This window comes from Pyxicephalus adspersus, chromosome 10 (genome assembly GCF_032062135.1).
Source record: "Pyxicephalus adspersus chromosome 10, UCB_Pads_2.0, whole genome shotgun sequence".
NCBI classification, from domain to species: Eukaryota; Metazoa; Chordata; class Amphibia; order Anura; family Pyxicephalidae; genus Pyxicephalus; species Pyxicephalus adspersus.
Genome location: NC_092867.1, coordinates 58,327,943 through 58,342,990, shown reverse-complemented (window position 1 = coordinate 58,342,990; position 15,048 = coordinate 58,327,943). Strand labels below are relative to the sequence as shown.

The window sequence follows — 15,048 nt, the reverse complement described above, 5'->3', positions numbered from 1 at the left end:
ATATTAAACGGGCCTAACCTTGCTGATCCTCCATGATCAGACACGATCTGACACCTCTGCCAGGTAGTAAAGTTTTGGTTTTACATCTACCAGCAGGAACCCTAAAGCTATACCAGTGCAAGACCAAAATTCTCAACTATGCTGGCCCAGCTCACTTCCACCATCCCTTGTGTATCCCAACCTAACAAGAGTGAAAATTTTAGTATTTTTAAGACCGGTGAATTTGGGGACAATCACACCAGACCCCAAAAACCTCACAGCGTTAGTGCTGTAGATGAGTGGCCATTACTAGTAATATTGTTCACATACAAGTTCATGGCAACCATCACTCACTGAGCCTGAACCTTTTCTATCCTGGACTAGACCTATTCCTGGTTTGTTGGATCACCCAGGTTATCCCATGACAGTCTATCTTCACCATGTTTGGGAGCCTCTTCTCTCAGACTTAATTGTAATCCATAGGTGAAACTTTCATGGTTTTGTGCGATTCCTGAGAGTAAATGTGCGTGGCCTGAATAAACTCTTTCCAGGGGCACTGGGTAATCATTTGTTCTTATTGCCCGGTTATTATACGTGTGGACATAATTTGTTTGCCCCAACATCTAGGTGTCAGGCATAGCAAAAACGCAAAGCATGATTTCCCCCTTATTTTCCATCTCCGGTGGTAGCCAATAACCGCTGAGCTTTTACACCTGTCCAATAGTGGTTGGAAACCCCTTAAATACCAATCAAACATGTCCTCACCTTCTCTGGATGGACACCAGGGCAGCAGCAAGAAGAGTCTCCAAATCCAAGTTTTTCCCACCACTTCCTGCTTCTGTGTTCCAAGCCTCACTCTCAAATGCAGTCACCTGACACAGCCTGAGTGGGCGGAGTCATTTATAAAGAGCAATGACCTCTAGCTTCTTACCCATAATGCAATGCTGAAATCTATACTTCCTGTGGACATCTCGGTCTATGTGAAGTCTGAACCAGTTACTGCAAATCAAATTTTTTTCGGGGGTGACATGTGAGTAGAGCGGTACAAATATAATGAATCCAATGGTGAGAAAATTTTAATAAAATTATAAAAAACACAAAACTGCTTAGAACAGTCAGTAATATTTATTGTTTTTCATTCCTCATTAAAACCTCATGTGCCCAACAAATGAGGAGGAGATACCATACACCATATGAAAGGTCCATCTCCATTCCTCAATATAACATCATGTCCCCAACAAATGAGGAGGAGATACTGTACACCATATGAAAGCTTCATCTCCATTCCTCAATATAACATCATGTCCCCAACAAATGAGGAGGAGATACTGTACAGCATATAAAATGTTCTTGGATGGTGGACGTATTGTCACCATCATTGTTTCGGTGTATCGTTGATGGACATTTCTGACTCCTGTATGGAATGTATGACGAATGGTTGTCACTTTCTCTTCTAGGTGGACGTTATTTATTGAATACAGGAGATAACGGCAAGGCTCTAAACTCCTCCGCAGCAGATACACAGAAATCTATCCATTTGGAGAGATCAGTGGATCCCTCTAATCCAGGTGAAGGAGATTGCAAAGCCGAAAGTTCATTTTCCTGTGCAGTTTGTAAGAAAAGTTTCAATGATAAGAAAGCTCTTCTCAGACATGAGAAAAATCACACAGATGAACGCCCTTTCGAATGTTCAGAGTGTGGGAAATGTTATAGTAAGAAAAAAGTACTTCTTATACACCAGAGAATTCACACGGGTGAGCATCCTTTTTCCTGTTCAGAGTGCGGCAAATGTTTTATTGAGAAAGGAAAGCTTCTTATACACCAGAGAACTCACACAGGTGAGCGCCCTTATTCATGTTCAGAGTGTGGGAAAGCTTTCAGTGAGAAAAGAACCCTTCTTACCCATCAGAGAAGCCACACGGGTGAGCGGCCCTATTCCTGTGGCGAATGTGGGAAGCGTTTTATTCAGACAGCAGATCTTCGCAAACATCAGCGAATTCACACGGGTGAACGTCCTTATCCATGCGGAGAGTGCGGTAAAACGTTCATTCATAAAGGAGATCTTGTTAAACACCACAGAATTCACACAGGGGAGCGCCCTTTTACATGTACAGTGTGTGGGAAAAGTTTCAATTTGAAAAATTCACTTCTTAAACACCAGAGAACTCACACGGGTGAGCGGCCTTACTCATGTACACAGTGTGGGAAAAGTTTCACTGAGATAAGCGTGCTTCGTACACATGAAAGAATTCACACGGGTGAACGTTCCTACGGCTGTCCAGAATGTGGGAAATGTTTCATTCATAAACGATACCTTCTTACACATCAGAGAATGCACACAGGGGAGCGTCCCTTTTCATGCACAGAGTGCGGGAAAGCTTTCTTTCAGAAAGGGGATCTTATTAAGCATCAGAGGACTCACACGGGCGAGCGTCCTTACTCATGTGCAGAGTGTGGGAAAAGTTATACAGAGAAGGCAAAACTTAACTTACACCAAAGGAGTCACTCAGGTGAACGCCCATTTTCATGTTCTGAGTGCGGGAAAAGCTTTACAGAGAAAAGCGTCCTTCTGTCGCATATGAGGACTCACACGGGTGCGCGTCCTTTCTCTTGCTCGGTATGCGGGAAGTGTTTTACTTACAGAAAAGCTTTAGTTCAGCACCAGAGAACACACACAACCTAGTCAGGCTATGAAAAACATGGAGCCCCCATCATGGGTTAGGGTACAGATTTGGGCATACCAGAGAAATGTTGTAACTCCAGGGGCCACAGGTTGTCTATGGTTGGTGTATTGAGGGTGTGGCTTGACATGGATGTGGTTTGTTAGTCATCCTATAAATAGGGCCCTTGAAATGCAATGATTTGGCCCTGCACAGATGGCACCAAACTGTGGTCATACATAGCCAAGTATGCCAATATATGGACAATACCATTTATCGGATGCTGCACGCACATGCTTTTTAATTTTTTTTGCTTTACTGAAGAAGCTGCATTTTCATTGGCAAATGTATAATCCTTATCTGGCGTGTTTTTTTTAATAAATAGAGAAGATCTGATTTAGGTTTAGGCTTAGTTTTATTGCTTTGTTATTCCTTTTTAATAAATAAACGCAAATGTTCTACACAAGGTTCTTCTCCAAGTCCTATTTTTTACCATTGGTGGTTGGAAGGTTCTCAGGGCATAAAGTGCTAGGGATTAAGGCAGGAAGAACCCAGAAGATCCCATGTGTGTCAGCTGAAGTTCCATGGGTGCATGGAGTCTCTACAAATACTGATAATGTTACTAAGGCTGCCATCCTGGTTCTGCTCTTTGTGGTCACAGTTGTGGGTGCCATATTTCATACCTATCATTTACCTTATGGCCAAGTGATGCAGGGTTCAATACAATGGTGATCAGTGGAGAACACTTCTCTTACAATGGTTGTCATTAGACAAGGGTCCTCTTACATTGGTGATCACAAGAGAAGAGTTTCTTCACATTAGTGGTCATTAGAGAAAGGTCTTCTTAAATTAGTGGCCAATGGAGAAGGGTTTCTCTTCATTTGTGATTTGATTACAGAAGGGCCCCTTTACATGATGGTTATGGGAGAAGTATTCTTAAACAGGTGCCCATTAGACAAGGGTCCTCTTACACAAGATGGTGATCACAAGAGAAGAGTCTCCTTACATGGGTGGTCATTAGAGAAGGATCTTCTTAAATTGGTGGCCATTGGAGAGGGGTCCACTTACATTGGTGGTCATTGAACAATAGTCTTTTACACTAGTGGTCATTAGACAAGGGTCGCCTTTCATTGGTGATTACAAGAGAAGAGACTCTTTACACTAGTGGTCATTAAAGACGGCTCTTCTTAATTTTGTGGTCATTAGAGAAGGGTCTTCTTAAATTAGTCATTGGTAAAGGATCCCCCTACATTGATGATTTGATAGAAAAATCTTTTTACATTGATGGTCATGGGAGAAGTCTTCTTAAGCTGGTGGTCATTAGACAATAGCCCTCTTACATTGGTGATCACAGGTGAAGAACCTCTTTACACTGGTGGTCATTAAAGAAGGGTCCTCTTACATTGGTGGTCACAACAGAAGAGTCTCTTTACACCAGTGGTCATTAGAGAAAGGTCTTCTTAAATTAGTGGCCATTGGAGAAAGGTCCTCTTACATTGGTGATTTGATAGAAGGGTCTTTTTACATTGATGGTCATGGGAGAAGTCTTTTTTTTAAACTGGTGGTCATTAGACAAGAGTCCTCTTACATTGGTGATTATCGGCGAAGACTCCCCTTATACTCGTGGTCATTCGAGAAGGGTCCTCCTACATTGGTGGTCACAAGAGAAGAGTCTCTTTACACCACTGGTGATTAGAGAAAGGTCTTCTTAAATTAGTGGCCATTGGAGAAAAGTCCCCCTACATTGATGATTTGATAGAAGGGTCTTTTTACTTTGATGGTCAAGGGGTAAGTCTTCCTAAACTGGTGGTAATTAGACAACAGTCCTCCTACATTGGTGATCACAAGAGAAGGGTCTCTTTACACTAGTGATCTTCCTGAATGAGGACTCGGTGAGTGATGAAGAAATGATGACCATCAGGATGGATGGTGACTAACATCAAACTGGTGAATGGTGGGATTGTGTCATCTCTAATTAGCCCTATTAGTATCCATCTGATCCACCGAAGCAGCAAATGTAACTACCTCTACGAGGGGGGACATGTTCTGCATTCCCAACACTAAAGGAACCAAGGAACATGTATTCTTTTTTTATGCGTTTCTATTACTTGGGCCCATAATGGAGCTAAGAAATGTCTGTGCAGCACTAGATGTCCATCAAACTATATTTTGAGAAGGTAATTACCGTTTTGGAGAGCAGAGTAGAAACATCATACATTGTAGGGGTAGGAAGGCCACAGAATATATCCAGGTGTGGATTGGTGATTTGGTGGAATATCTCATTGCTTTCATGCTCCGATGCCCAACCTGTGGTCAGAGAGAGTTGCCCCTTGCTTATGGAACTGCAGGACATCATTACAGAAGTAGATCTCTACGAAAATTTTTGAAGGAGGATCCCTATGACCTCCATTTTCTTCAGTATATCTCAAATCTTTCTGAAGTTTTCACAGCTGTAGCATGACCTCTGTATCTGACTCATATTGCCTCTAGTATGTTTGCCGGTAGGTATGAGCAAACAAAATTTTTAATTTCGATCTTGCGTCGAATCAGGCTTTTCTCACTTACAGAACATGTAAGCGAAAAGGGCCTTGTAATTCGCCACGAGGCTGTTTTCTCACGGAACTCAGATGATCTCTCAATTGAGAATCTCCATTGAGTTCATCTGGAGTTCACCTGCAGTTACAGCTGATTGGAGGCACCCGCTTGCCTCCAATCAGCTGTGGATTGCAGGTTCCCACGCTCCCTGGGATGTACTTATCAATGATAAGTACAGCCCGGTGACCCTGGGAACTGAACTCAGATGAACTCCCAATGGAGAAACTCCTTAGAAGATCAGGAAGAAATGTTTACTTAATGGAGAAAATTGGATTTTATACCTTTTTTTGTGCCTTCTTCTGGATCCACTTTTTGAGTTAAGGGTTGTGTAAATTCATTTTTCATGCTTTGAAAACACAAATGTATAGCACTGGGACAGGAAATCATCATTCTGTCAACATTCTGTGCACAGCCTAGGATTGTAGGTAGTTGGGATGGTCCTGGAACCCCAGTTTCACACACATTTCTCTATTTTCTTACTTCATTATTTTTGGAGATGCCACCAGACCTTCATCATACAGTTGAGGATTCTCCTCCACTCTGTGAATCCGTAAACCTTGAGAGGTTCACCCTGATGTTGTCAGCCAGCTTGAATGTGTATTACAATATATACAGACCAAGAGTGCCTGTTTTTGGGAAATCTGTTATACATATGTAGTGAGCATGGGGCTAGTTCAAAATTGTGTGTGCCGACTTAATGATGGAGCCACTAGGAAGAGAAGGCCAGTAGTTCCCAGGTCTGTACAACTGCCCTATTATGAGGGGTTCCACCACCATCCCCGTACTCATGGTGATGACCTCTGAATTACTGATGATGGATATGTGGTTATGGAGCCCACCATTGTAACCATGAAGAGGAAAAACAATATGGCAGCCATGGGAATATTCTGAATGATATTTATTCTGAAAATGTCAGCTGACACACCTAAGGAACATTCTGGACTGTAATAAAACCCCCAAGGGAGACTCTATGAATGAAGAAAATTCCAACCACCAAAACAAGACCAGAACAATAGCCAGTGTGGAGTTTTCTTTTTTTTTTACCATAATACAACAAATCTTGTACCTAAATCTTGCAAACATTATAAATATCATAACAAAAAATAATGTTGTCTTGTTTTGTTATCTAACAAATATTCAGCAATCAAGACCACCCATAACAATTGTTGTCCGTGTGCCGCCATATTTGTCCATATGGTAATATAGTTTAGTGCAATGGAACCCTCTTTGGGAGTGTGGAAGATGATTGGTTTAGAGAACCATAATACTAGAAAATGTTCTCAGCAGGGCCAGGACTACCAAATCACACCTCAAAGTATTTCAGCATATATATCCCCCTCCTGATAAACCTAGGCATTACCCCTCCCTAGAGCTGGTGGGGCACACCCATACCCAGGGATATTTCCCACTCCCTACATGTTGAGGAACCATACCATGAAGATCTCCCCATTGGTGTCTCCAACCCAGAAGATGACCTTCTATCATGAAAAAGTCACTTCTGCCAGGCCGGACCCCTCTATAACCCCTTTTGTACATGGCAGTTGTCCCAGAAACCAACCTGACCATCAGCTGTCAGACCTCTGATGTCTAACTAAATTTCCTTTATGTTCAAAGCATTGACCGCACTCCGCACAGGAAAATCTGGCCTCCCGATTGTGCATCTTTAGCTGTTTAAGAAGGTCTCCTTTCTAAGAGAAGCCAATACCACAATCCGAACATGAATAGACGTTCACCCGTGTGAATTCTCTGGTGGACCTGAACTTTTCCTTTCTCTGAGAAACGCTTCCAGCACTCTGGATACAAAAAAGGCTCTGTATATTAGAAGTTTTCCTTTCTCAATAAAGCTGCACTCTGAATATAAGAAAGGATGTTTACCCTTGTGAATTTTCTGGTGTTTCACAGGGTCTGCTTTGTGAATAAAACATTTACCGCATTCAAAACAGGAATATGGACGTTCGCCCGTGTGACATTTAGGTGCCCCTTTTTCAGGAAAACATTTTCCACACATTAAACACGAATGTGTTCACTTGTGTGAATTTTCTGGTGTCTAACTAGAGCACTTTTCGGGATTAAACTTTTCCCACAAATGGAACAAATGTGACTTTTCAGGTTCACAAGGTTTTGCGTGAGACATTTCCCGCACTCCAAACATGACAGAGAACCCGTGGACACTCCATTGTTCCTTAAAGAAGACTTTTTGGGGTTAAATGGAGATATCTCCAAATTGTGAGCAGTGAGAGAATGTGATTGGTCAGAAGATTCCTTAGGAGTAGAGGGGAATTGTTGATGTCTCACAATTGATGTATTTGAAGGGTGAGGTCTGTGATGAGTATTATGAGGAATGGGATTTAATCCTGGAGAAGATAGTGTGGGGTTTGTAAATCTGGAGATATAAATTGTGCCTCAGAGATAATCCAGACATAGCGCCCTCCTGTGGGAGACAATTTATTCATCAATTTTATAAATTTTCATCATGCATTTTATTCAGGAGTCACATATGTAGAGAGATTCTGCATTATTTGTATTTATTGGTTATTTTTTTGGATTATTTAATCTTACTGGTGTCCATATGGAGAGATGATTCCTCAGTCATCATCTCCCCCTGTCAAGCTCAGCAACCTCTACTTTTTTTTACTTCAACCTTGATGTCTTTTAGTTCTTCACCCTGGACCCCAAAGATGAGGGAACAGATTTGTAAACAAAAATATTTTACCTTTTACATATTTATACAAGAATAATTTTAATTTTAAATGCTCAGCCCTGCATACCTGATAATAGTGAGGTATCTCCTGACCTTCCAGTGTGGAATCCCGGGAATACAGAGGACGGGGACATCTCTCTGGTGGGTTTATGGGGCCCTCAGCTCCACCTACCTGATGATGGTGAGGGATCTCCTGACCTTCCTGTGTGGAATCCCGGGAATACAGAGGACGGGGACATCCCTAGAGGGTTTAAAGGACCCTCAGCTCCACCTAACTGATGATGGAGAGGGATCTCCTGACCTTCCTGTGTGGAATCCCGTCAGAAGCTTTGTGATCTTGTTGATCAGTTCCAGGATCCTCATGTTTTTGTTCCTCTCAGAACAAGGATGACTCTGGGTCCTGCTCCATTCTTCTGGCCCTCACAAGACTCTTTCACTACAACATGATACGTATAGAGCAGGAAAAAGATAAATGAACATCTATGGACGGAGCCATCCGACATCACCAGACAAGACTGATGTCATGTGACCTCCCAGAATCCACCTCACCGCTTCGGTCAGCAGGTAGGTGAGGTTTATTATCCTCATATAAATCTGGTCCTCCCCATCTTCCTTATGTAGTCATGTGATCCATGCAGGTTCCTCTGTAGACAGCCGAGTATTATCTGGTTAGACATATTTAGGATGGGTTGTATGGCGTTTACACGTAGATTGGCCTACTAAGTATAAAACACATGTCCCAGCTCTTGGACATCCTTCTCCATCCTCCCAACATGTCCCAGCTCTTGGACACTCTTCTCAAATATGCCCTCCTCTCCACCTTTCCTTCAGATCCCTCCTGCTCTTCCCTCCATGGCCCCATGTGCAGTCTGACATCTCATGGTCCACCAACACTTTCTTATTTAAAACCAGCTTCCAGCTCCCTAACTCTGCCTTAGCAACACTCAGACATTGACCCACCACTCCAGCTATAATTACAGCAACGCTGGCTGAATACCGGGTATATACCCGGATATTATCGGGTTCTTGGTCTGAGAGGAGGACGATGGAGCCATCACTGCAACACACAACTCCCTTAACTAAATCCCCTCCACTAATCTGCCCCCAATGACCCAGCTCCCCCTGCCTGCTATCAACTTCCACACCTATCTCATAGGCAGGGGCAGGGTTATTCCCCATTGATGGCTGCTGCCTAGGGGTCAAAGGCTGCCAAAATTATTGACCACAATTTTACCAAAATCTAAATCCTGGAATTTGGAGTCAATTTTCCTTTTTTTTTATTTTTAGTTACAGGAGACTGCTACGGTGAGGGGATCTCACAACCCTGAAATAAAGGGATTGTTCGAGTCGTGAACATGGGAAAATATTTTGACCCTGAATAAGGTAATATACATTATCACCCCATGTATATGTGTAACATCATCTGCTTAAGATAAAAAGCCCAGTTACTATGGATAGTGGGGATTAAAAGGGGATGTCATGGGGGGGGTTACTGGGTGTAAATATAAAATAAATCCCCAATCCCTCTTCTGCGGTCAGTCCCAACAATGTCTCTCACCAATAGAAGCTTCTAATTTATATGTGACATCACTTCCTGTTTTCCATAGAGACTTTCTATCTCAGTAGAGGTGGGATTGCCATCTTGTGGAGCTCAGAGGAAATGCAGTTTTAAAAAGTACCACATGGCCTTGTGCAGATGGTGTCACCCTCATCAAAAGGGGTATAAATAGTTCACAGTCTGGTCTATGTGAAAAGTCTAATGATTTACATAGTAGGTTAGGTTGAAGACCTAAGTCCATCAAGTTCAACCACTAGGAAGGCAACGAGGGGGTTAAGTAGGAGTTTGGTGTGGAAAACCATGCAGAAACCATGCAGACATTTGTACTCAATACTTGTAGAAAAAATTACAAAACATTGCTGAAGGATTGCTAAACTACAGAAACTGTTATTAAAAACGAGGCACTCTATGTACTGTGCATTAAAATACAAAAGTTCCAAATGACCTTGTGGTTTTCCAGAAAATTGCAAGCAAAGTGACAGCAGGCAAAAAGGATTTTTGCTTGATGGACAGGGTACAGAAGGCAGCATAAACATTAGGACATTGAGAACGGGTGAACCCAACCCACTAACAACAGTTTCTGCCGTCAAAACAGCAGGACAACGCATTGCTATTTAATGTACGCGTCTCTATGGAATTTTTACATAGCTGCATAATATCTTAACGCTATATAAATCCTGATTATTATTAATAATAATAATAATAATAATAATTGCTAGCTGGCATCATGACCTGGATGACATGTGTTAGGAATGCCACCCATGAAGTTGTGGACAAGTAGCGCGGTGACATTAGGCAAAAGGATGGAGGACCAGAGACGGAGCGTGGGTCAGCGAGAGCAGTAGCAGTGTGTGGCCCCTGGTCAGCTATTTCCAGGGAGACTGCATTGGTACCTGGCATCCTAAGCTGGGTGTAGTCCATCATCAATGACACCCCAAAGTGTGTAATACCAATATATGAAATTTATGACTAAACGTAGAAGGGCCACACCAAGATGTTTTGTGCGCCAGCACTGTTGCTGTGGTCTGTGGTGCCGGGAGCGGTAGGAAGGTAGACGATATTGCTAGTTTGCATCTTGAAGTGGATGAAATGAATGCCAACCCTCAATCTTACAATACTTAGCTGAAAAATTAGGCAAAGGCAATGGTACCTGTCAGTGTGGCAGTACTGGGGGTTTTCACCTGCAGTTTGTTGGCCTCCTGGAAGCAGCAGAAATGTGAAGTATATTGCTAGCTGGCACAATGGCAGGCATGACACTGGCGATGAATGCCACCCCTGGATGTTGCAATAACTAGCAGAAAAATTCAACCAACAGGCTCAGCTGACAGGATGTTGGTGATAGGCAGCCACAGCACAGGAGCAGTGTGGGTTCACAGGGGCATCTTGGTTGGCCAGTGAGTCCTTGTGTCAGTCAATCAGTGACATCTGCAGTGGGGATATGATAGTTGTTAGTAACCCACCTTTTGTTCATTTTCAAAAAGGTAAGGCGATTGACATTTTCCGGTGACAGTCGTGATGGGTTGTCCGTTACCACTCCGTCAGCGGCACTGAAGGTTCTTTCGGACAGAACACTGGATGCCGGGCAGGAAAGAAGCTTGATGGCATACTGTGCCAACTGCAGGCAGGTTTCAAGCCTGTTGACCCAAAAATTAATGGCGTCACTACTGTCAGGACAGGCATCCTCCTCGTAACTGCTGTCGTCATCACCACCAGCCAGAATAGAGCCAACGTAATCGTGCACCATGCGCTTCATCCGTTCTCGATGGTTGTGCCCCCGCACTTCCTTTGTTTGAGATTGCCGCATCAGGTTTTGCCAGGCATCCGGAAAATCCCCCCTGCCTTGGCTAAGACTTTTGGATGTGTGCGGCCTGCTGCCACTACTGCTGATGCTGTCGCTACAGGAGGATACAATGGAGGCAATGTCCGCCTGAGCTCCCTGTGTGGAATTTGGTGTGCGGAACTCACTCACCTCACACAGCCAGTCGCATTGTATTCTGCTCATGCGGGTCACCTTTTCTTTCTCTTGCGCCAGGTTGGGTAGAAACCGTGACATTTTGTCTTTGTACCAGTGATCCAGAAGGGTGGCCAGCCAGTAATCATCCCGGTTTTTAATGCTGCAAATGTGGGGGTCCCTCCGAAGGCATCGCAACATGTGGACGCGCATATGAAAGAGGGGTTCCCTGGGCTCATCCTCCTCCTGTCCCTCAGTAGGCACCAAAACATCTTCCTCCTCATCACCCACCTCCTCCTCTTCGAGCTGCAGCAGATCCTGTTGTTCCATCGCCCGCACAATGCCTGGGGTGTGACAGCACATATGCTGGTTGGACGGGTCCTGTCCAGCAGACCCAACATGGTCTCCCTCATCATCATCATCATAATCATCTTCCTCCTCCTCCTGGTCTGGAAAACTCCTGATGCTGGCCAGTGTCCCTTCTTGTTCCTCCTGATGCTGGCTGTGCGCTATAGAGTGTAATGTCACCCTTATCCTCCTCCCCCATTTCTTGCCCTCCTCTCCCATCGCCACTTTCCATCAGGCCACACAGGGTATCATCAAGCAGAAAGATGATGGGTATGACATCGTTGCAGCCTGACTGCTCCTAACTCACAACGTTTGTGGCAGCCTCTGTTTGCGCTGGATCTTGCTAAGCGCCGTGGCGGCAGTAGGGGATTGGCGTACATGGCTGCAGATGGAGCGAGCCTGTCTCAGTAAGTCCTGCAGTCCTGGGTATATGCGGAGGAACTTCTGCACCACCAAGTTCAGTACGTGCGCAAAGCAGGGCACATGTGTTATGCGGCTCATGCACAGAGCGGCCACAAGGTTGGCCCTGTTGTCGCACACTACTTCGCCTGTTGTGAGCCGGGAGAGCATCAGCCAAGCCTCAACCTCTCCGTGCAAAGTGGACAAGAGTTCTCTGGCAGTGTGACTTTTTCCCCACAAGGATACCAGATTCAGTACTGCCTGGCAACACGTGTGCTTGAGAGAACCGTAGTGGCGAGCCCGCTAAACCACTATGCCCTCTGCTGCTGGCCTTGCAGGAGGAGAGTCGAAAAGAGAGGGGTTGGTGGTAGAAGGAATGAAGAAAGAGGAAGAGGAGGGAGAGGACTGGGCTGGCCCATGCTTTTCCACCACACCCCTCAGCGGGGGTACCAGGTGCTGCAATGCCTCTTGCAGACATGGATTTGGCTAGACACCAAGAATGCCAATGCCTGGGCGAGGTAGCCCATTACATGTGCATGTAAACTGGGTACAGGTGTGCGGGAGAAGTAATGCCTGATTGGTATGTTCCAACGCTGCTTGGCACAGGCCATAAGGTCACAGAAGGGAGCAGAGTCCACAATGCTGTACGGCAGTAGCTGCAAGGCCAATAGTTTGGCTAGATGTGAATTGAGTTCAATGACTCTTTTGTTGGTTGGGCCCATACCCTGATGCCTTGCGGTAGAGTTGGCTGAAGGGACTGGGAGCTAGGGGAGCTGAAGGGGTCACTTCAGTACCCATCTTGGGGCGACAAACATCTGACACCACAAAACCAGCAGGCAGAAGTTACTACATCGCCGCTAGAAGTTTGCCAGGCACCAACCTTCTTAGATGTAGTAGCAACATTGGAGGTGGAGAAGAAGTCAATGTAGGTGGAAGAAGAGAGGATGACGTGGTTGCACCTCCTTCAAGAGAACGCAAGTACTGCTCCCACTTTGGTTTGTGGTTCTTGTGCATGTGGGAAAGCAGGAATGTTTGAAACAATGAAATATATGTATTTTTTTTGGGTAATACATAATTTTTATGGCTTTCTTGATAGATAGCAAGTGGTATCAAAATAAAATATCTGTAATTTTTTGGAGAGAAATACAGAAATTATTCTGGCTTTATTGATAGATAGCAAGTGGTATCAGAATGAAATATCTATATTTTTTTGGAGAGTAATAGAGAAATTTTCCTGGCTTTTTGATAGATAGCAAGTGGGGTTATGATAAAATATCTGTATTTTTTGGGAGTAATACAGAAGTGGTATCAGAATGAAATATCTGTATTTTAGAGAAATACAGAATTTTTTCTGGATTTTTTGATAGATAGCAAGTGGTATCAGAATAAATTATCTGTGTTTTGCTCAGAGAAATGCAGACTTTTTTCTGGATATTTTAATAGATATAAATAAGTTTGATAGATAAAAAAGTGGGATCAAAATGAAATATCTGTATTTTTTGAGAGTAATCCAGAATTGTTTCTAGCTTTTTTGATAGATAGCAAGTGGGGTTATGATGAAATGTCTGTATTTTTTTGAGAGTAATACTGAAATTTTTTGCTTTTGTGATAGATAGCAAGTCAGATCAGAATGAAATATCTGTATTTTTTTGGGGAAATACGGAAATTTAAATTACAGGTCTGTGTATTAACCTGACCCCTGCACTCTATGTGCTTTGCATTTGTATAAATATTAGGTCCATGCTTTTCAGGTAATAATAATTGCACCCAATTAAGTTATTTTCAAAATCTTTCTTCATGTTCTTTTGGAAACAAAGTTTAAACATAATCTTGATGTTTTAAAAACCAAGGCTGCAGTTTTTCTATTCCCCACAAGATGGCAATCTTTTTGTGTCAGTGTAACAAGAGATAGGAAGTGGTGTACGGCATAGACAGGAAGTGATGTATTTACAGCATGGAAATGACGTCACTTATAAATAGGAAGTTCTTGGCGAAAGGAAGTGGAAAAGAGTTTACTGGAGCTGGCAGCAGGGGAGGTAATAAAATATTATTTAATTTTTACACCCAATCCTCATCTTGTCCATGTTTGTTTTTCATAGTCACTGTGAGGACCCGGATCTGTATCAGATGAGGATACACATAATTATTTCTACAACAAAATAGGAAAATAGGGCCATTTATACTACTGTACAGAATATTGCCATAACTTGTCTGGTTTTCTGGTCTCTGTCATGTAAGCCTGAAGACCAATCGCATCTCAGATGTCCCCAGACCTATTTTGGTGGACTTGGAGCTGGCAGGGTGACACCGAGAGTTTCGGCAAGGTCCAGTGATAGTTATAAGAAAGAGCTAATATAGAAATGTCTACATATCGTACAGCATACACGTTCATTCAATCTTTCTGATCCAGGATTTACCAGGTAACACCTATCTTGACCAGCTACAACCAAAAGATTTCTCAGTTTGAATGGAGAGGGTTCAAAACTGTATCAGAATATAATGTGATTATTGAGTATCAAAGGTTAGGTGTGGAAACCATGGGGGAACGCTGTGCTTATTTTCATCCCAACCTAATATCTGTCCACAGCAGGAGCATCCGGTGTATACCCCATTCAAGGGTAAACTATGAAAAACCGGCTCCAATAGCCACCAATAGGATCACTGAGCTGCTGACGGGAGAGGTGAGCAGGGAATTCTGGGAGATTATTATGGGATGTGTCTGGATGGTGATAGTATCATTGTGTGTGTCAGGTTCCTATAAGGTGTCAGGATGTCACTGTCTATTTCTCCATGGAGGAGTGGGAGTATTTAGAAGGACACAAGGACCTCTACAAGGACGTCATGATGGAGGACCACC

The 15,048-nt window shown here is 43.5% G+C and overlaps 2 protein-coding genes across 3 annotated transcripts in view; one reads left to right on the top strand and one right to left on the bottom strand.

Moving 5' to 3' along the window:
* Window positions 1-3,105, top strand: part of LOC140339819 (uncharacterized) — a 38,623-nt gene extending 35,518 nt beyond the window's left edge. Inside the window, exon 15 of the mRNA XM_072424720.1 lies at window positions 1,437-3,105. Coding sequence (XP_072280821.1) covers window positions 1,437-2,662 — 1,226 coding nt within the window. The 3' untranslated portion in view covers window positions 2,663-3,105. The remainder of the gene's footprint in view (window positions 1-1,436) is intronic.
* The window catches only part of LOC140338992 (uncharacterized), a 223,720-nt gene that overhangs the window by 58,246 nt on the left and 150,426 nt on the right, over window positions 1-15,048 (bottom strand). The window lies entirely within an intron of this gene.